The 22,219-nt window shown below is 41.6% G+C and overlaps 1 protein-coding gene across 1 annotated transcript in view; it reads right to left on the reverse strand.

The window, feature by feature from the left end:
* Positions 1–1,984: 1,984 nt before the first annotated feature.
* LOC107386600 (roundabout homolog 2) overlaps positions 1,985–22,219 on the reverse strand; it is a 128,240-nt gene continuing 108,005 nt past the window's right edge. The window contains exons 17-27 of the mRNA XM_015961121.3: positions 20,825–21,001; positions 18,316–18,342; positions 18,177–18,216; positions 16,654–16,781; positions 15,782–16,051; positions 14,928–15,090; positions 14,527–14,769; positions 13,600–13,805; positions 5,619–5,780; positions 5,239–5,493; positions 1,985–3,382 (exon numbers count right to left, since the gene is read on the reverse strand). Coding sequence (XP_015816607.3) covers positions 3,381–3,382; positions 5,239–5,493; positions 5,619–5,780; positions 13,600–13,805; positions 14,527–14,769; positions 14,928–15,090; positions 15,782–16,051; positions 16,654–16,781; positions 18,177–18,216; positions 18,316–18,342; positions 20,825–21,001 — 1,673 coding nt within the window. The 3' untranslated portion in view covers positions 1,985–3,380. The remainder of the gene's footprint in view (positions 3,383–5,238; positions 5,494–5,618; positions 5,781–13,599; positions 13,806–14,526; positions 14,770–14,927; positions 15,091–15,781; positions 16,052–16,653; positions 16,782–18,176; positions 18,217–18,315; positions 18,343–20,824; positions 21,002–22,219) is intronic.

The raw sequence follows: 22,219 nt of genomic DNA on the forward strand, positions 1-22,219 counted from the left end.
ATATGTATTTTTTCTGTTTGTGGTATTTTTTTTTTAAATTATGTATGTTTTCTTTGTTTGAAATAAACTAAACTAATAGAAATGCTATATAAAATTGAACAATATAAATGTCCCATTTATATAGTTTAGTGGAGGTAATTCCATATCTATTCACAAATTAATGTTTTCAATCCATTATTTGCTTCCCAAAATAAAGTGGAATGCTTTATTGACATTCACATGTGCCTTTTGTAGAGAAAAAAACAAGGGAAAGCACTTTCATTAAGAGTATTTTAAAAGGTTTGCAGCAACATCTAATAAAGTTGAACAGTCAAAGGCCCAATCTCTCCCTAAAGAATTAAAAAGTATCTCAGCAATCATTTTTTTCTCCAGTAAACTGGTCCACAACCACAGCAACCCTGAGAGTAAACACATCATTTGCAGACCAGTATAAAACACGTGCACCAATATAAATGCATGCAGGCTGCTGTAATTGGGCTCTGTGGGCTTGACTGTTTGTTTATGTTCTTCCGTTAAATTCACACGTGTTCTACAAGCAGCACAAATTAGGGGTTGATGTAACATTTGGTGACCAAACTACGGAGAGGTCGGCCTCTGTAATTGGAGAAACTCAACTTAAACTCTATAGCACCAACTCTATGATGTTGCGTTGTCGTTTAGGGACTTCTGGAAAGCCAAGAAGCTGGATAGAAAGTTTAAATGCTAAATTGCACTTTGAGCCCAGATGTACATTATCTGCTGACTGTCCTGAAATCCCTGTACATCCATAGCAGCGTACAAGTCTGTCCCACAATGCACCTAAAGCCACCTCCATCAACCTGAGGCAGTCCAGCCCAGAGCTGCAAGCATTATTAAAACTATCTTTATGCAACATGGAGCAGTGTGTTGCAGCGATAATGATGATGGAATACGGTTGAATCTGAAACTCTGCAGATTTTCTTTTTTTCTATCTTGCACCAAGTTTCAAATTTGCAGTTATGCCTGCATGTGCTGAATCAAACCTAATGCTTGCCCTTTCCTAATGTCAGACATCTTGGAAATGCAGCTGAAATATCAGAGTTTATCGAAGTCCAAGATGAATTAAATCAGGCTAAAACCAAAAAAAAAAAAAAAAGGAATATTCTAGGGATGCTTGATATTGTCTTATTTTTTTGACCAATATCCAATATCTGATTTTGTCTAACTCTGATACCGATATAAACTAATACAGATTTATGCAGGGTTCCCCCTAATAAAACAAAAAAAAAGAAAAAAAAAAAAAGAAAAAAAAAGAAAAAGAAAAGGTTCCTAACATATCCTACCAAGCAAGTTCAAGCTTTAAAAATTAATGTTTGGGTGTGTCTTGAAGTTAATTAGTTGATAAAATTTAAGCAGCGTGAGCGTAACATGCTTTGCAAGGCTAATTGCTAAGCACGACGATAAGATGTGTGTATTAGCCAGTAATATAATTTTCTGTTTCTGTAAATTGTAGTTATGGAGATAAAACATTTGTAAAGATTTTTATTTAAGAAAAGCAAGCCTTGGGTGAAGATTTTTGTGCTTGTTTTAGTTGTTTGCAAGCTGCTAGCAACACATAGCTGCTATAATGAAAGCAGATCCTCTATACAGGGCAAATTCCTAATAACTCATAAGTTAGGTCAATGTAAAACTAAAATATCTAAAACACTAAACTCTTTGACCATTTGAAGTAAAATATGTGTATGGTATGTAAAAGTTGGGCCACTAAAGGAGTAAAAAATGATACCGATATTAAATCTAAAGCCAACATCCGCCAATAATATCTGTAGACCTATAATATCGGACATCTCTAGAATGTTCCAGAATGAAATATTTCCTATAAACAAATAAAACTAACAGGACTGATAGTAAATCCTTCAGTTTATGTGGATCATTTTCAATTTGTAAACTAAAGCACAATTGAAAATCAGAATGATTCATCAGTCCTACATGGACTCAGATTTCAGACATCATTTGGAGAAACCAGTTTCATTTTCACATACACATTTTATTTTGCATCAATGTATTGAAAAAAATGCACCTACTGTATGTGGCTGTGTATTCCTGAGGGCAAAAACCAATCTGTCATGTACAGATCATGATCAAGAAAAACAATCAGAACAGAAGCATTCAAACAGGTATGAAGGCATTTCATTCTGAATCTCACTGCTGATCAGCTGCATTTTTAAAACTTTACAAAAGATCTTTGAACTTTCTATGCCAATAAAGCCTTTTAAATAGTTTTGAAGAGAGTGTAAAATCACAGCCATCTGTCAGTCTTGGAGGGAATTAGAAAAGCATATATGTTCAACATCACATGTGGCCGTGTTAAATATTGCATTGTTTTTGTCTGCAGGTGAATATAGGTCACTTTATTGCACCTGTCTCCGCCCCAACAGCATAATGCACGGACCACCAAGTCACTTTTACTTCCTCATATCCCTTTACTGTCATATTGTCTTCTGAATATTGCACATCCTCATTTCACGTGATCTAACAGGAAAAGAAAGAAGATATATTATTTATTAGGAGTTTCTGTGTTGTAACGGCAGAGAAGAAGCTATTGTTTTGAAGTGTTGCATTGGATATCAACGCTAATGCATTTCCAGCCGTTGTTACTGTAATGTATAACAGGACCCTCTGCAATAAATATAACACACCATCAGTTATTTTTGGCATATTAGTTCCAACTGTCTATTAGCATTTGTTCCCTCCTTGTAACACTCAGCATTTCCCAAAAGCAATTACAGCACAGACAACGATATATTCTCTGATTCTGTTCGCCTTAATGCAGGTGCCCCCTCCTTGCCTTTATGATTTCACTCCTCAGCTTAGCTGGCAATGAGTTTGTGCTTATTTTCATGAAAACGCTCTGTGCAAAATACAACGATACAGTAGCTTCATTAAAATAAGCCAACAGTTTGAGCATTAATGCAAAATAAAAAGAAGATTCACAGTAATAAATCACAAAAAAGACAACGTTGGGTTTGGCTTGCATAGCAAAGCAAAAGAAGGACAATAAAAAATATATTTACAAATTATGCAAGTCCTTTTTCAACAAGTCATTTTCGTTTTGTGTTTTTCTTCACGTCTCCACTGTGTGAACCACTGTACACCATGTGACAGAAAACAGAAGCGGACATATAACATATTGTTTACTCTTTTCAGAGAAGGGGATGAAAATAACACTGTGAGGGAGGTGTCTGTCTGTACATGACATTTACAGCTCAGCTTTTCATTTCGCACGCTTTCGCCTCTTCCTCCTGTCTCAGTCCTTTCCATCTTCCAAACATCCTTCGTGCAAAGAGAAAATCTGTGAGCGCTTTCATAGCAAAGGTGTCCAGGGAGAGACCGCCACTGCAGTGACTGAAGTTTCATGTAGACTCTGGAAAAGAAGGCAAGAAGGAAGAATAAAAACACGATTAGATACTCAGTAAATACAAGAAATGTCTCTTTTCTTCAAACGTTAGAATTGTCTTATTAAAAGACCATTCCACATATACACAATGTTATTTCTCTTTTAAAATATCTGATACAATTAAAATACTGAACGTTCCATCACTCACAATATATATATATTTATTTATTTATTTATTTTTCTCCATGCACACCATAAACCCAAAAAACTTCTTTTTGGGTTAAAATATGCAAGGAAAAAAACTTTTTGGAAACAGTATTCTTTTACAGGATGAATGACTTTCTCCTAGCGGTGTAATGGACTCGACACACGGGAGGCGACAAACGACCGCGATCAGTGAAATTTGTCGCCGTCGCTTTTATTACCTGACACACGGGAGGCGATCCGCGGTAGCGGCCAGCGGCAAAGCCGTCTACACGTTCTGTTCCATGGCGAAATCTAAACTTCCGTTGTTTTGCCTGGCTGTGTCAGGTTGGAGGGAATTAAGGTTATTTAAGTGGTTCAGAGTTAATAAAGTGGTAGATATGATGTTTCACAAGGTGCTGCTAGAGTTATGTGAAATCTTACTTCTGATTTTACTATATAAAACATAATAATTATCAACTTCTCCTCCATGTTTGCTCGGAGATGTACGGAGCATCCTGTCCGCTCATTGGTCAGTGAATGAAACCTTCATTGATTGGTCCTCGTCCGAGCGACAGCGATGAAAAGTTGAAAATGTTTCAACTTTCTGGGATTGCGTCACTGGGTCGCCTGTGCACGACACGTGCACGAGTGCAAAATTACACACATGCACGTTTTTCACGTTTCGCTTGGTATGAGGGAGACCCGCGATTATCGCTTTGTCGCACATGTCTCATTGAAAATGAATGGAGGAGAGGCGATGTCGCCTCCCATGTGTCGAGCCCATAATAATGGAAACCATACCATCTCTCAGCAGCTCCTGGCCTTCCTTATTGGCCTTTGTGAATAAGTTATTTTAGCTTAGAAAAAGTTAAGGTCAAACTTGGACCTCACCCATCAAACCTCACTCTCCCGTTTAAGTCACCACTAAATCATCAATAACCATCCATCCATCTTCTTCCACTTATCTGGAGTTGGGTCACAGGGGCAGTTGCCTGAACAGGGAGGCCCAGACTTCCCTCTCCCCGGCCACTTGGGCCAGCTCCTCTGGGGGAATCCTAAGGCATTCCCTGGGCAGATGAGAGACAAGTCCCTCCATTCTGTCCTGGGTCTTCTTTTGGGTCTCCTCCCGGTTGGACGTGCACCTCACCAGGAAGGCGTCCAGGAGGCATAATAACCAGATGTGGAGGTGCAGCGGGTCTACTCCAAGCCCCTCACACATGTCTGAGGTTCTCACCCTATCTCTAAAGAAGAGCCCAGTCACTCTAGAAGGGCCACTTGTATCTGTGATTTCATTCTTTTTGTCACTACCCAAAGCTCATGACCATAAGTGAGGGTTGGAACGTAGATTGATGGGTAAATCAAGAGCTTTGTCTACTTGTTTTTGTATACAAAAAGCACCCCTCACCTCTCATCTGTCAATGCTCTGATGGAAAAGGTACAAAATTACTAAATGAATTACAGACTAAATGAAGACGTTATCATACTTGCGGCATGCATGGGTATGCATTAACCCAAAAGTAAATTCATGCAAACATTAGCAATTCTATGCTGTGAGAATATCAAGCTTTTCTATATTTTCTTGTCATAAAAAAATAAACAATAAAAAAAACTTTAAACATAATTTAGCTACAACTTCCTATGATGCACCTGCTGCTTTCCTGTGTTTTGTGCACATATTCATAGGTTTTCCTACTTACAGTACTCTCTGTTGTCTGTGCCATTAGTGGAAAGATGGCCGTTGTGGGAGAGATCTGTGCCAGGTCTCTTGTGGGAGCCCCTACTGAGGGTGGCCCTGCCCGATGATGCCGTGCCACTCCAGGAAGCCATATGTTGTCTCTCTAGTGTTGACACGGTTACCATGCACTCCTCTGAGGTGTTTGAGGCTGCAGCTGCCCATGAGCTGTTGACGTGCGAACCCATGCCATGGAGAGTCTTCGTGACTGGTGTCTGGGCTGTTGTGTGGATGAGAATTTGTAAAGAGATAGCACATCATACAACCAAGCTGGCCCTGCTAACCTGAATTTGCTTTTAAGGCTAAACAACATTTGATAAATGGTGTCTGATAGCATCCACTTACACTCTGTTTTGGTATCTCTTCGTCTGGGAAGAGTTCCAACCTTCTCTGTCTGAGAGCTGTGGCCAGTGAGAGGTGCCCTCTTGTGTCCAAGGCTGTGTGTACCACGTGGGCCTTGGTCTGCTGTACCAAAGCTGTCTGAGAGACCGGGGTGGAAGTCTTTGCCTTAAAAAAAATTGTTATTAATGATCCCTTTGCTCATAAACAGCAAAGGCCAAAGTTAAAACTCCTTTAAAGTCACACTATGTAACATTTTCATATTTTAAATCATTTTCTTTGTGCTAATATGACCCTTTACAGGGTTAATGAGATGTCACTCAGCCCACCATCCCTTTCCGTGGCCACAATACTGCTCTTGCAACTTCACAGTGCCGGTCTGGTCACAGTTCGACATAATAAAAGTGGAGCTGACATGCCTGGCCCTGCAGTCTGCTTTCATGTCTCATGCTTCTTTTAGCTAATGAACACAGCTGATTTGTTTAGGGTTAGGGTTAGTGATGAATCACTCCTGTAGACACTAATGAAGGCTGAGGAGACATTTCAGCAATTAGATCAAGGTGTTAAAAAAATGAACGCACAGTGAGGACATGAGTTTCCGTTTTGCTTTCACTAGCGTAACACTAGGGGGTGCTAACAGCAAGTAAAAACTGCCTAGTGTCCCTTTAAAATGAAAGGTTAACCAAAGTCCTTCACCTTTTTTTATTTTTAGCCAAAATCTACACCAAAACAATCTAAGAAACAAGTTGTGCCAGTTATGAAATGATTCAATGCTAAGAATATAAAAATACAATAATGTATTATATATATATATATATATATATATATATATATATATATATATATATATGTATATATATATATATATATATATATATATATATATATTATAAAGACCTTTTCACATGGGAGTTTGCCCAACCAATCCACGTGTGTTTTGTGGATTTGGAGAAGGCTTATGACCGTGCCCCGAGGGGCACCCTGTGGGGGACGCTCCAGGAGTATGGGGTGGGTGGCTTTCTGTTAAGGGCCATTCAGTCCCTTTACCAGAGGAGCGTGAATTTGGTCCGCATAGCCGGTAGTAAGTCGGACCTGTTCCCGGTGAAGGTTGGACTCCGCCAGGGCTGCCCTTTGTCACCAGTTCTGTTCATTACCTTTATGGACAGAATTTCTAGGTGCAGCCGTGGTGTGGAATGTGTCGAGTTTGGTGGCAGGAGAATCTCATCTCTGCTTTTTGCAGATGATGTGGTCCTTCTAGCTTCATCCAGCTCTGACCTTCAGCTTTTGCTGGGTAGGTTCGCGGCCAAGTGTGAAGTGGCTGGGATGAGGATCAGCACCTCCAAATCTGAGACTATGATTCTCGACCGAAAAAGGGTGGCTTGCCAACTCCGGGTCGGGAGAGAGGTCCTACCTCAAGTGGTGGAGTTTAAGTATCTTGGGGTCTTGTTCACGAGTGAGGGTAGGAGGGATCGGGAGATCGACAGGCAGATTGGTTCAGCATCTGCAGTGATGCGGACGCTGAGCCGATCTGTCGTGATGAAGAGGGAGTTGAGCCAGAAAGCCAGGCTCTCGATTTACCGGCGATCTACGTCCCAATTCTCACCTATGGTCATGAGCTTTGGGTAATGACCGAAAGAACAAGATTGCGGATACAAGCAGCTGAAATGAGTTTCCTCCGTAGGGTGGCCGGGCTCAGCCTTAGAGATAGGGTGAGGAGCTCGGGAGGGACTCGGAGTAGCACCGCTGCTCCTCCGGATCGAAAGGAGTCAGTTGAGGTGGTTTGGGCATCTGGTCAGGCTGCCTCCTGGATGCCTCCCTGGGGAGGTGTTTCGGTCATGTCCTGCTGGCAGGAGGTCGCCGGGTCGACCAAGGACCCGTTGGAGAGGTCACATCTCCAATCTGGTCCGGGAACGCCTTGGAGTCCTGCCGGAGGAGCTGGTGGTGGTGGCCGGGGAGAGGACGGTCTGGAGCTCCCTAGTTGGGATGCTGCCCCAGCGACCCGGACCCGGATAAGCAGAGGAAGACGACGATGACGACGACAACCTTTTCACACATTTAATCCCTCAGGATTAAACTCCATCACACGGCACTGCATAAAGAGTTTTACTGGTTACTTTGATTAAAAAAAATAAAATAAATCTTTTGCCGTTGCAGAAGTGTACAAGTGTGATATGAAATCCTGTTTTTAAAAACTTGCCTGATGAATGGATGAGATTATAATAATATTTCTGCACCATGCCACCCCTAAGGACTGAAAACGTTTTTTCAGTTTGCCTCAACATACTTCTGTTTTCACTTCCAGCAGTGTGACAGTTAAATATGTACTAATATCATGTTTGCATTGCTAATGCTTGTAAATATTTATAGGTTTGCTATGCCGTGGCTTATTAAATGTACTAACAACCACATATTCTCAATGCACCTGTCAAGTGTAACTTATCAAACACTGGGGTTTAAAAATGGTACAGTGTGGTCCCGGTGGGAGAAGCCTTCCCGTTCCTTAGCTCTTTAGAACAGCTTTTAGACAGAAATCTATTTATAAATGTGTCAAATCTTAAAATATAATGATATGGCTTGTGTCAAAGAGTGAATGCATCTAAATTTAATTAGATGGCCAAAAATTATTTTGGAAAGGAACACTTTGTGTCTAAAGCAGGAAAGTTCAAATAAGTATATCGGAATGTTCATGAATTTATAAAAACACCATCAAGTATGGTTTCAGAGGAAATGCTACTTGTCTCTTCTGCCTAGGAGTTTCCTTGTGTGTGTGTGTGTGTTTGTGTTTGTGTGTGTGTGTGCTTGTCTGTGTATACGCATATGTTTTAATATGCATTTTATAGGTCTAAGTGGACAAAATTTAACTTTAACCACTGTGTAGACATTTTCACATTGTGGGAACATTTTGTGTGTGTGTGTGTGTGTGTGTGTGTGTGTGTGTGTGTGTGTGTGTGTGTGTGTGTGTGTGTGTGTGTGTGTGTGTGTGTTAATTGGATGAACTAATCAACTTTTGAAGTGAGCCCTATTCAAGATAGCTGCAACAGCTAGTCAACATTAGCAAACACAACCCTGTCTACAGCTTAGTTATTTTACATACAGTGAGCTAAAAGTAGATATGATAACAGCAAAGAGTCATTCCCAACAAATACTCCATGAATTACATTATTTAGTATGGTCCTTGTTTCACAGTTTACCATAGGATCCTACCTGTCATCAAATCCCATGGATTTTAATGAAAATCCCCCGCGACCCGGACAGGCGGAAGAAGACGAGACGAAAGAATTTCAGGTTAGTTTTCACTGTATATTCAATGAAAGTACTTCAACTATGAATTAAACCCAATTCAAGATGGCCACCACAACTAACTGATAATTGCAATTAAAGAAATGGTAAAAACTGTCAATTTTCAAATATACTAAGCTAACATTTGGTGACTTAGTTGAAAAGCATCCCCAACACCTATCTGTGAATGGTTCTTGTTTAAAAAAAATGCCGTTAACTGTTGGAGTCAACTTAGATTGTTGGTAAAAAAAAAAAAATTAAAATGCTGGAAGTATTTTAAAGAGACTCACATAAAGTTCCCACTCTATGAGCATCCATATCTAACTTTTGGAGTAAATCTAATTTAAGAAGGTACCCCCAACTAATTGTCCATCATCAGTTTTGGATGTTGAGCTAACATTTGGTGTCACTGGAGCTGAGAGTTGTTGCCAACACATCGGACAAGATCTTTGCTTGAACTGTACCTGTAAACTGTTGGTGTCAACTCTGTCTGTTAGAACAAAATCATGAACCATCAGATGGATTTGAACCCTTACTAACTATGTTTACATGGGCATAAATAATCAGAATGAACGCCTTATCGGATCAAAAATTCTTCAAGTAAACATGTCAGTTGGAATGTTCTGATCCAATGCAGCTCTATCGGAATTAAATTTCCTTCCAATTGAGAGAAGCGGTTTTGTCTGATCAACATTCCGATTTACATCCATGTACACAACCAATTGGATTGTTGGGGTAAAATAATGCCCACTGCGCATGTGTACAACTTTCCCGTGACATCTTTCCGCCTGTGAAGACGCTCAAGACAAGTCAAAAACATGGCGGGAGGGAAACAGAAGTGGTCTGTTTACTGGAAACGCTATGGAAGTGCAATATCATGCCTTGCGTCCTAAGAAAAACTGTATTTTTTTTTGACCTTTTACTTTTCTGTTTCTGGTGCTGTGAAGCTTAGAGGATTTTTACAGCTAGTTTTTCTCTTTTTCACATTTTGAGCATTTGTTCTGATGTGTAACCATGGCAACAAGCTGGTTTAAAATTGGGAGCAGCTGATTGACATGGGAAAGGCTGAAATAATACCCCAACTGAAGCCAGAAATCCCAAATGAGCTAAAACACAAGAAGCATGGATGCAAAGCGGGAGCAAAACGGAGACAGAGAAAGAGAAAATTCAAACCATCTCTTCCATCGATCATAGTGGGCAATGTGAGATCATTGGCCAACAAGATGGATGAACTCCAAGCCCTTTCAAGGACTCACCCAGCGTATCAGCAGTGCAGTGTTATGTGTTTCACTGAGACGTGGCTGCAGGACCATATCCCGATTCCAACGTCTCTCTGTCAGGATTCCTGACTGTACAAGCTGACAGAGATCTGAAGAAGAGCGGGAAAAGAGAAGGAAGTGGAGTGGCAGTGCTTGTCAACAAAAGATGGTGCCATCCATGTCATGTTTCAGTGAAATGTCATCTCTGCTGCCCAGATGTTGAACTCTTGGCAGTAAGTTGTCCTCCATATTATTTGCCAAGAGAGTTCACCAGTATTGTCTTGGCAACAGTTTATATTTCACCTTCAGCCATTGCTGAAAATGCATGTGATGTCATCAGTTCCATTGTCACTAAGCTACAAACCCAGCACCCCAATGCATGTGTGGCTATATCTGGTGATTTTAATCATGCCTGGTTCTCTGCTACACTTCCAACATTTCAACAGTTTGTCAGCTGCTCCACCAGAGAAAACAAGACATTGGATTTGTGTTATGCAAATGTTAAGAATGTATACATGTCCAAAACAAGACCATCTCTGGGACAATCAGATCACAATCTTGTTTTTCTCTGCTCAGAATACAAACCACTTGTTCAGAGGCAACCTGTGACAAGAAGAACTGTGAGAAAATGGTCACAGGACACTGAAGAAGCCCTGCAGGGTTGTTTTGAGACCACCAATTGGATGACTCTCTGCCAAGGATATGAAGAGGACATCAATGCCATGACTGGATGTGTCACTGACTATATAAACTTCTGTGTGGACAACATCATACCCACCAGAACAGTGAGATGCTTCGCTAATAACAAACCCTGGATCACAAGTGAACTGAAGAATCTGCTAAATGAGAAGAAAAGTGCCTTCAATGAGGGAGACAGGGAATTATTGAGGAGTATACAGAAGCAACTGAAGATCAAGATCAGAGACAGCAAGTAGGCATATAAGAAGAAGCTGGAGAACAAACTACAGAGGAACAATATCAGAGGTGTCTGGTCAGGGATGAAGAAGAGCACATGTTTCAAGCAGAGGAAGGATTGTACAGATGGCAGCCTGGACACAGCCATTGAACTGAACAAGTTCTTCAATAGGTTCAGTTCAGGAACAAACCCAGGATCCTCCTCGCATGTCCCCAGCCAATCAGACATCCCATCCTCCTCTGATCCAACATTTTCCTGTCACATGCCAGCTCTGTTGTCCTCTAACGCAGTCATGGACTCTTCTGGTTCTATAAATATGTCTTCAACCAAGTCAGGAGATGCTGCTGCCCCATTTACCTCCCCCTCCCACCTATTTGTCTCTAGAAGTCAGGTGAAGAGGCAGCTGGAGAGACTGAACAGGAACAAGGCTGCAGGCCCAGATGGTGTGTGCCCCAGAGTACTGAAGGCCTGTGCAGACCAGCTCTGTGGGATTCTGCAGCACCTCTTCAACCTCAGCCTGGCCAAGAGAAGGTTTCAGTCCTGTGGAAGACATCCTGCCTTATTCCAGTTCCAAAGAAAACTCGCCCATCAGTCAATGACGACTACAGAATGGTTGCCCTGACATCCCACATCATGAAGGTCCTGGAGAGACTCCTGCTGGTCCACCTGAATAAGCACACTAGAACATATCAGGACCCGCTGCAGTTTGCTTATCACCATGGAGTTGGAGTTGAAGTTGCCATCATCCAGCTGCTTCAACCCACCCACTGTCATCTGGACAAAGCAGGCAGCATCGTGAGGGTCATGTTCTTTGATTTATCCAGTGCATTTAACACAATTCAGCCTGATGTACTTTGCAAGAAACTCCAGAAGACACAGGTGGGTGACTCAACGATCGCCTGGATTAAATACTACCTGACAAACAGACCACAGTTTGTGAGGCTGAAGAACTGCACATCAAACCAGGCGATCAGTAATATTGGAGCACCACGGGGACTGTACTCTCACCATTTCTTTTCACCCTGTGCACTTCAGACTTCCAGTACAAATCAGAGACCTGTCATCTACAGAAATACTCAGATGACTCTGCAGTTGTTGGGTGTATCAGAGATGGACAGGAAGCTGAGTACGGAGAGCTGGTGGAGCGCTTTGTGGCATGGTGTGGGAACAATCATTTGACCTTGAATGTGAACAAAACAAATGAGATGATTTTAGACTTCAGAAGAAATAGGGTGGAGTCAAACACTGTTCGCGTCATGGGAGAAGAAGTGGGGGTGGTTGAGGAAAACAAATACCTTGGCGTTCACCTGGACAACAGACTGGACTGGAGAAAGAACAGTGAAGCCGTTTACAAGAAGGGACACAGCAGACTGCACTTGAGGACGCTTAGGTCCTTCATTGTCTGTAGCAAGATGCTGCAGATTTTATACAAGTCTGTTGTTGAGAGTGTAATCTCTTCAGCTATCGTCTGTTGGGGTAGTAGCTTCAGAAGCAGGGACCTGAAAGGCTCAACAGCCTAATTAAAAAGGCTGGTTCTGTTCTGGGGACGACTGTGGAACCACTGGAGGAGATAAGGCAAAGGAGGATTCTCCAGAGAATCAAGAAAATTATGGACAACCCTGAGCATTCTCTTCACAAGGCTGTCCGACAACAGAAGAGTGTCTTCAGTCAGAGGCTTCTTCAGTTTCGCTGCAACACTGACCACTACTGGAGATCCTTCCTGCCAACAGCCATTGATATATACAGTAACTCTTTGACGACTTGATTGTTATTATTATTATTCTGAGCTACTACAGCAATCAATTTCGCTCTGGGATTAATAAAGAATTTTTGAACTGAATTGAATTGAATTCTAGTAGGTGATCACAACTGATTGACTAACCCCTTCCCTCCACCGGAAGTGAAAGTGCAGCAAAACAGCCACTAAATATACTACACTTCAATTAGCCGCTGTTGCAGTGGACGCATCCCAGAAGCAAAAGGACACTATAATTATGTTTCTAGTTTATTTTTATGTGCAAAATACATCAAATTTTGCAGGTTAGATAGGGGCACATAAGAAGTCAAACAAGAAAGCCATGTAAGACATCTTTCAAAATAAAAGTCACTTGCAGTCATTTCCTCTTTAAACCCTCATAGCCAAGGTAAACAAAACATAAAATAAGTCACACATTTTGTTAGAATATGCGGCCATCTTTCTTCTTGCATGTAACTTCCGAAATCAAACAATGTCGCAATTCCTCTTTGATTTTGTGACTTTGCGCGATCTGCGGTGTGGAACGCTCTCTCACACGTTTCACCCATTTCTGAATCTCGCTCAGTTAAAATGGAGCTTTTGAGTAAAATGCAGCTACGACTGGCTGCTTTCACATTCAGTGGAAAACCGGGGATACTTGAATATACAAACATGGCTATTAAGTGATTAACTTATTTTCACATTTTGACCCAAATAGCAACGATGCAAACTTTATACTTTAACTTTATTCTTTCAATCATTCAGTCAGTCATTATTTGAATTAACCAGAAAACACACCTGAGTTGTCAAGGCTGTCCACACTGTGACTAGGAGTGTATTCAAAGCCACACAAGTTCTTTGACACCACAGCATATCTTCCATCTTCCTCATCGTCCTCATCCTCCTCTTCTTCAGAAAGGAGACTGGCTCCCAAATCAGAGCCCAACGTACTAGACATAAAGTCCATCGGCGTGCTGGACACATTTGGACTGCTCTTCATGTGCCTAATTAAATGTGGGTAAACAGTATGTATTAATGAACAAAGTAACATTTTTAACCATCCATAAAAGTCAAATAATGAGCAGGAAAAAATTACCTACAAAAATAAACATTAGAATGCTGAATCAGTGGATATTCACAAGCTCAAAGATGCAATGTGCGAAGCGAGTGAATGCCTGCAGTGATTTTCGCTGATTGCTTTCTCGGTGCTGGTGTATGTTGTGCTAACACAATGGAGTTGTAATTGGACTGGATAAAGGATATCTGGATGGGCAGGGGCTGTCAGCAACATGCCTGTTATCTCCCGCACAGCTGTCCTCGACGATGGCTGGCATCCCACCATAGAGAAGATGCATGCATAATTACCAACTCTATTTACTGTTGTCAGAACAGCGTGTAAGACTAAACCCAGTCATTACCCTCCGACTTGTGTCGGCACTGGACTTATCAAGTTCTCCAGTGCCCCATCGGAGGTGCAATCAATGGAGAGATGGTTTTATCGCTTGTGGAATGTATGGACTGCAGGTTTGGTCTGCCATTCAAAACCCAAAATATCAGAGGAATAAAATGAATAAAATTACTGGTATCTATGCAACTGTGCAGAGCAAACACATTTTAAGGAAATTGCAGTGCCTCCTAAGAGTTTAAAGATGTTTTTAATAACCAGAAGAAGATACAGAAGATGCACTTAAAATAGAGCAAAATGGAGCTATTAAAGATCCTCACCACGCCTGCTTGGCCACTTCATATTGGTAAGCTCTGGTGAGTTCGTCTAAGTGGGCCTGCAAAATGGATTGCATTTCTTCATGGTGGGCAGAGCTGAGGGAGGAGGATGCAGGCTGGTTGAAGGGAGCAGCTGCTGGTGAGGAGGATCTTCCTCTCAGGGGTGGAGTGGGACCTCTCTCCTCTTCTACCTCACTGTCCAAGTTCTGGTGGCAGTAGGTCTGGACGGACATGGACGGGGCCCAACTGTTTCCACGTGCAGGTAGAAAAAGGACATTTTTAAAACTTGAAGAAAAGGCACATCATAACACAAGTGAGGATATTCTAGAAGCTAGTAATACTTTGGTTTTGTGAGTGTTTGTGCTTCCGAGAACAAAGATTGATGGAACTTGAGTGTATCGTACCTTCCTTTATGGTTTTCCTGAGGATAACAGTCAAGGTCAACCTCAGTTCCAGGGAGAGGGTTCATGGGTGGTGGAGGCAGGGGCACGTTGGCCCAACAAGTCCCATTTGATTTAGAGCTCTTTGTTCCACCCTTGATCTTTTTTTTCTTAGCAACTTTTGCTCCTAAGGGTGGATACAGACAAATATTTATAGTACAGTTACCAACACAGTTGTACACCATAAAAAATCACTCACAGCTCGCTTTGAAAGCTATCCATTCACTATTTGAAGCTACCTTTAATTTTCAACCAAGTCTACCAAACAAAGTTCATCACTTCCTTGATTTTGTGTGCCAACAGCATACCACAACATTTTCTAAATGTTGACATTTCTTAAAGAAGCATTAAAACCTCAGGCAAAGCATTTTAAGATGCCTCTGTACAGCCTCCTTCTCTTATCTTCTGGTAAGCCTGACATTTAGCTGAGCACGCAGCTTATTGTGCGTGACTACAGAAGTGCAGGCTGATCTGCCTCCTAGACTTTGCAAAATGTATATGTGCTACATAAAAAAACTCAAAACACTGAGGGATTTTCTGCCATTAATAATCAAATTAAGCCAAAGGAATGTGTCACAATTGCATGACATTTCTGGGCTAGATAAGCTCTCAGGGTAGAACTGTGAAGATAAAAGAGTAATTAAGAACATTGTCCTAAGGGTCCATGCTGGTGAATATGTAAATAAACTCCTTTCTTTTTCATTTTCCACAAGTTTAGCTTTAGGTTGTTTCACTAAGTGGGAAAAAAGTGGTTCAAAAACAAACTGTAAGGTACTTTAAAGATGCAGAATTGACCGTGCAAACAGAATAAAACATACCACCACCAGGACGTCTATCTGTTAGGGAGTAGCCCATGTTTGCCATTTCCTGTTGGGCCTGTAGTGAAGCCTTCCAACGAGGGTCTGGTCTGTCCACAGCCAGCTCGTGGAAGCTGTTGGACTGGAGGATCTGAGTTGTGGCGTAGGGGGTGGGCTGACCCCGAGCTGGGCTACTGTAGCCTCCTTTCCCCATGAAGTCAATACTGCTGTAGATGGCCCCATCAGACAGCATGGTGCCCGTTTTCTCCACCGCTGCAGACGGCAAAACATCTGAGACAAAAGTAGGTTGGAGAAAAAAAGTGAGTAAAGGCATCATGGGGAGATAAGTTGAGGTGAAGTTAACGATCTTTAAGGTCATTAACATTCCCCGCTGCTCTGGCACTCTACATTAGTTAACTACGGGTCCAAAATGAAGTTGATATAAACGAAAGTGATTATCAACAACTGTAATTAGCATGCAGCACTCTGTGGGAGCCTGGTGGAGTGTTCAAGAGAGGGGATATTCACAGCACTAACCTTCGGCTCTACTGTCTGTCACATTAAAAGCCTGCAGCTTATCCTCAAACATAACATTAAAGACAAACTAAGCTCATAAGTGTGGACTGTTATTCTCATACAACCTTGTAAAATGCACAATGGCGGCAAAATATGGAGACAAATAAATTGAAATAGCACAAATTTAAGCTAAATATCAAGCTTGTCCAATGCAATTAGTCCAATATAACCGTCAGGAGGCTGTTTTTAATTTGGGTGCTTGTGCTTCTGTGATGTGTGCTGTCACCATGTTCCCCAAGGGGTGAATGTCAAAACCGTCCAGCAAGGCACTGCTAAACCCGTGTTTCTGTTTACCCCTTTCTGGTGGTGTTTCATACCTCCTCGGCCAAAGCTGTTGTCGTCATTTGGACTCCCCAAGCCTCCATTAGCTGGGAGGCTCGTGGAAGGCCAGGAATCAGCCAACCAGGGTAGGCCCGGATCACCCGCCTTCAACAGTCCTGGACGGCTGGGGAGGGTGAGAGGGCGGGAGACGGGGAAGAAGTGACATTGTTAAATACTCAGCCTCCCCCCGTAACGATACTGCTCATTTTCTTCCTGCTGCATCAACAACAAATTGATGCGAAATCTCATTCAGCATATTCTCGCCTGTGGAGCAGCCCGGCACACGGGCAACAATAAACAACGGAGAGACATAAAATGGCAAGTCTATAAATCAGAGCCCCACCTCCACCACCACCATCCTTCTCCCCTCCTCCTCCTCCAAACCTACCACCCCACCCCAAGAAACAAGGCTGGTCTAAACACACACTAAATCCACTTTAGAGCCTTAGCACAACAGAAATTTACATTTTAAATTGAGAATCATGGACAGCCTGTAGCAGATCAACTACACTGGAGTGCTGTCACCATGGCAACAGAGCCAGCAAAAGCCCATTAGGCGGTTTAGAAAAGCAAGCATGTCATTTTTTCCTCTCTCTCTCTCTCTTTATGAATTACATGAACAGTCATGAATGCATGCTTTGACTCAAAGTTAGGGAAGTTGTGGGCAGCAATTCAGCGAGAGGAGGATGACAATTATCAGCCTTTTGAGATTGTCTGCTGTAAAAACGGTGGGGCCTTTTACTGCGTACACGTCCAGTAAAAAAGCTCTGTTCACATGTTTAATGCACAGCTGTCGTGAGAATTTCATTAGCTAAAAGCCAACGATAAAGCAATGGTTACAGGGTGTTCAAATGACTATTATCTTTATATTACTTTTGTTTTGAGCAATGCCGTTAGGCGCAGATGGAAACAGCATCAGCAGATGTTTCACCAACACTGAAGGAACGTGGAGAAATGGTTGTGCTAAAGGTTTTACTTATTGGAATTCTTTGTGTGATACAATTAAAAGAAAACACAGAGAAAATGCTTTTAGTGAATACAAAGGAGGGTTTCATTTAGGGCGTTTTTAGAAGGAAAAACATTCCCACGGGAGAAGAGTGGAGTGTGAAGGTCCGACCCAAGGCTGTTCGCTCTCGGTGCTCAGAGCTTCTTTACACCGGCACATTCATCACCTCTCCTCTTCTCCTGCAACCTCTCACTCTGCCAGCAACCTCTGACGAACTGAGAGGGCGAGCCCGTGAATAAAACAGCTGCCCACCTGGATTAATTGCTAGCACTCACTTCAAAGGAGTGATTAATGGTTTCATCAAATGAACACCGTTGCAAAATCATACACTGATACGGTGTGAATAAGCAGGGAAAAACGGATATGCAAATTCCATTCACCGTGAGAGAACTCTTCATTTAGGGGTTTGACAATGGGGCTGGTGCCAAAGTGAGGCTGAAATGTTAGCGGGAACGCTTTGGCTGCAAGGCCTCTTGTTTTTTTGTTTTTTTGTTTTTTAAGTTAAATTCTCACCTTCCGTTTCGGATCAGGCCTCTGTCCCTTTGGAATGTGACTATAAGAGAAAAAGAGGAGTGAGAAATAATTCATCTACAGTCTGATAATGATCATTAATTGGTATGAAATGCCATTAAGTTAGATTATGGAAACATACCTGCTCGAGTGAAGGTGAATGACTGAACTGTGTTTGAAAAAAAAAACAACAAAAGAAAGCAATGATATTAAGTCATGAATCAGATGTTTGCATTTAAAACAGAAGTTGTGCTCTAGTGCTTTTTCCATTAGGTGTTCATTTTCCTTGGGACGTTTGTCTGATCTGTTGATAATAAGTGTAACTACACTCAGAGTTACATGAAGGAAGGTGAAGCTGAACAACAAGAGCAGCCCCTAGAGGTTGGCTGCAGTAGACATTTAACCCTTTTACTTCCTCACTAAGAAAAAAAAAACTATGAAAAAAAATCCCCTTTTGCATTTTTTGATTTGGGGTAATAAGGGCTTCAGTATAGTGTAAATGAATAATAGGAATACAAGTATTTTAATAATAATAAGGTAATTATAGCCGGTGTAATAAATCTATACCTTTTCTTCAAACATCTCCCACATTCTTTTGAAAATTTTGGTTTAATGTTTTTTTTTTCTTGTTAAGTTCATTTAATGCTTCAATGAGATGTAGAGACTAGGGATATGCTCCACGATACCTGGGCTGTTGTGGGGCAGCCCCTTCCTCATCACATACACATTAAAATTAACAACATTAAAATGAAAAAACAAAAACAACACCCTTGGTGACAAATCTATGCACAGACACCCACAAACACAAAGTGATTTACACAAATACAGCTTAGACCAGCACACATAGGTAACCATACAAACACACACACACACACACACACACACACTCACACACACACACACACACACACACACACACACACACACACACACACACACACACACACACACACACACATGAACATATTCTATAAGATATAGGCACTCGAACGCATGCATGCACACACATACACAAAAGTACATATTACTACAAATATATATAAAAACATTTAACAGTTTCTATTTATTCTTGTAGATTATTTTTATGATGACCCCTCTGTTTTGTCCTGCCTGTGTATTTGTTGTCTGTTGTCTATTTGCTGTTTACTGTTGTCCCTCCTATCTCCCCTCTCTTTCCCTGTTTGTGTTGTACTTCTCTTTTCCCCTTGCCTGTCCACTCCGGTACATAAGCGGTCTAACATGCCAGAAACATAATAAAGACTATGGCGCAACAAGAGGAATATCCCGCATCCCTTTTGCTGTAGAATAAACTGCTCTAGTATGTTATGGCACCCAGATCAACCATTCTGTCTGCTTCTACTTCCAGGTCAGGACAGATCAAAAAAATAAAGACAATGCTCCACCAATTGGTTGACCAGGCAGTTCCAACCCCCTACATGTTCATCTACCAGCCCTCACTGACTGACGCCATGTACACACATATCCGAGGATTGCTGTGAAACTGAATCCCCCCCCCCCTCCCCCCCGGACCACACAGCCTTGGTTTCAGTAAAAAAAAAATCATAAATCCAGTGCTTGTGAAGCATGCTTATAGGTATCCCAAGCCTGTAGGTGGCAGTATATCCACCAAATTATTGCCGTCTTAGCCAGAAAACATTCCTTGGACGTGGAATAACTAGGTGGTGTATTAGTAATTGAGCTCGTAAAAACATACAAGCGAGTGTAAACACAGGTCAACATATTTGTGTTCTGGGCAGTGATGTTATAAAACCTAAAACCCTGGTTGTTTACGTCCTTATTTATTTATATTTAACCCTAACCCAAGCAAATGCTGACAATTCAAAAGAGGCCATTCCACACCTGGTAATAGTTTATTAAAGAATCGCTTTTGGTGCTGCATATCTTAACTTTGTCTTAACTTTTATACGTTCGATTTGTGGGATACCCAACTACATGTGTACAGAAACTTTCATCAAATATTTCTGAATGGTAAAGTCCAAAGGAAGTTTTATTAGTTCCTCCAAAATTCTTAACGCTTCTATTCACAAGCAAAATCAAGCTTAGAATAAGACTTAGAAATAGAATATTATATTTGATGAACTCAATGTTTCAAAGTAATGTTAAAGTATAAAACAAGTTGAAATGAAGGAATCCAACATATGTTCTGGATGTTCCCTTGTTATTAAAAAAGAGCTTATAAATCCCATTTAAAGAAGGAGGTTGAGCTCTCACTCTCATCAAATTACTAGGATGTCTGTTGCCGCCACAATAAATGCAAACAGCTACAGGGTTGACTCGCGGCATGCCGGTGAATATTCTATATCAAAACCTAGATGAAGCTCATGTTAATGGGCAAACATCACCAGCCATGGTCTGATAATGGAAGGCGATGTTAAATTACTTATCTCGTATGAATGTATTAGAGTGTTGAGGTGTGCTGCTGATGGAACTCAGCACAGCTGACGCACATCGCTGCACAGTGAATTAAAGTAAATAGAGCCTATTTCCATCTGTGCTGAATACATTTTACCTTTGTTCTGCATTTTAGGCACCATGAATGGAGTCACATATGTGACGACGACAGCTTTGGCTGGGGGTGCAAGAGATCTGCTGGTTTAGAACCATATGGATCTTTCTTCTAATCATTTTACCTGCATAATTGCTGAGTCCCTTCCTTTTTTTTCTCCTCCAGTAGAGCCAAGTACTAAAGCCCATGAGGACAATCCAACAGGCTCCTCCCAAACCAGCAATAAAAGCTGGCTGCTTCACCACATCTGAGATGCTGCTGTTTCCATCCGATCCTGTCATCACATCCTTCAGCTCTCCACCTGGAGGGACCACAGATATATCAAAAGTCAGATATATCAAAATGTATGTGAAAATGTACGTGAAAATACATATATGAATGAAAAGACTGGAATTCAGTTGTGCAAATAGAAAAACACAAGAGATTTGTCATCATAAACATGCATCTGATGAAACTATAAAAGTCTTGTAAAGAAATCTAGATTGATCTAGACAAGAATTCTAATTAGGAATATTTAAAATATTGTAGACTGCTTGGTTGCACAGCTGCCTTGCAGCAAGACGGTTGCAGGTTTGAATCACGGCTGCACCCTTTGTGCTGCGCTTCCATAAACTCCCCATGCATATGTTAGTTTTCTCCAGGGACTCCCTTTTCCTCCCACAGACCAATAGCATGCATGCTTGGTTGACTGGAGACTCCAAATTATCTCTTGGTGTGTGTGAGTGTGTGGCTGGGTGTGTGTCCCTGTGATGGACAGACAACCTGTCCTCCGCCTCTTGCCTAGTGACAGCTAAAGTTAGGTACCAGCTCCTTGTGACCCTACTAAAGGTCAAGTGGTACATCTAATGGATAAATGTACACTTTGGTAAAAGGGACATCTGAAAATATGAAAATGAGATTTAGGGACACATTTTCACCAAATTGAGCAGATTACATAGCTTAGAAATATATAGACAAACCGCAGCACTAGCAAAAGATTTTGTCTTGCAGGTCGGTCTAGCCACACTCCATTGGAGCCTCAGCAGATCTTCCACTGGCCCAAAGAACTTACGGTCTGTCCAATCACAGCACTCTATATTTTTAGAGATGTTATGTCATGTACGAAAGCTAGCTGGGGGTAATTAGCTTGCATGCTCGAGTCAGCAAAAACACTCCGCAGGAAGATTCTACATTTTCTTTTATTAGTAGAAAAGTCACAGCAGCCTTTCTAAGACAGAGTCTCCTAGGAAGTAACCGTGTATTGTCATTTTACTCATGAAAATAAATAGAAATATATAGGTCTACGCCATGGCATCAGGAGTCAGTCAGCTAGCAGCAACAGCACAAGTGTATTCACTGGCCCCATCACAATACTCGCACTTGCACCCTTGTGCCCTGCAATTGCGCATTCCCAGCCAGGAGTGCGAGTGTGTAGGTTGCCCCGATTCTCAAGTGAGGATGTTGACCACGCCTACATTGCACCCTTAATCTGCACTTCACCCTAGTCCGCAGCAATGCGGGCCTCGGTTCAGGGTATTAC

Source organism: Nothobranchius furzeri, chromosome 10 (assembly GCF_043380555.1).
Source record: "Nothobranchius furzeri strain GRZ-AD chromosome 10, NfurGRZ-RIMD1, whole genome shotgun sequence".
Classification (NCBI taxonomy): Eukaryota; Metazoa; Chordata; class Actinopteri; order Cyprinodontiformes; family Nothobranchiidae; genus Nothobranchius; species Nothobranchius furzeri.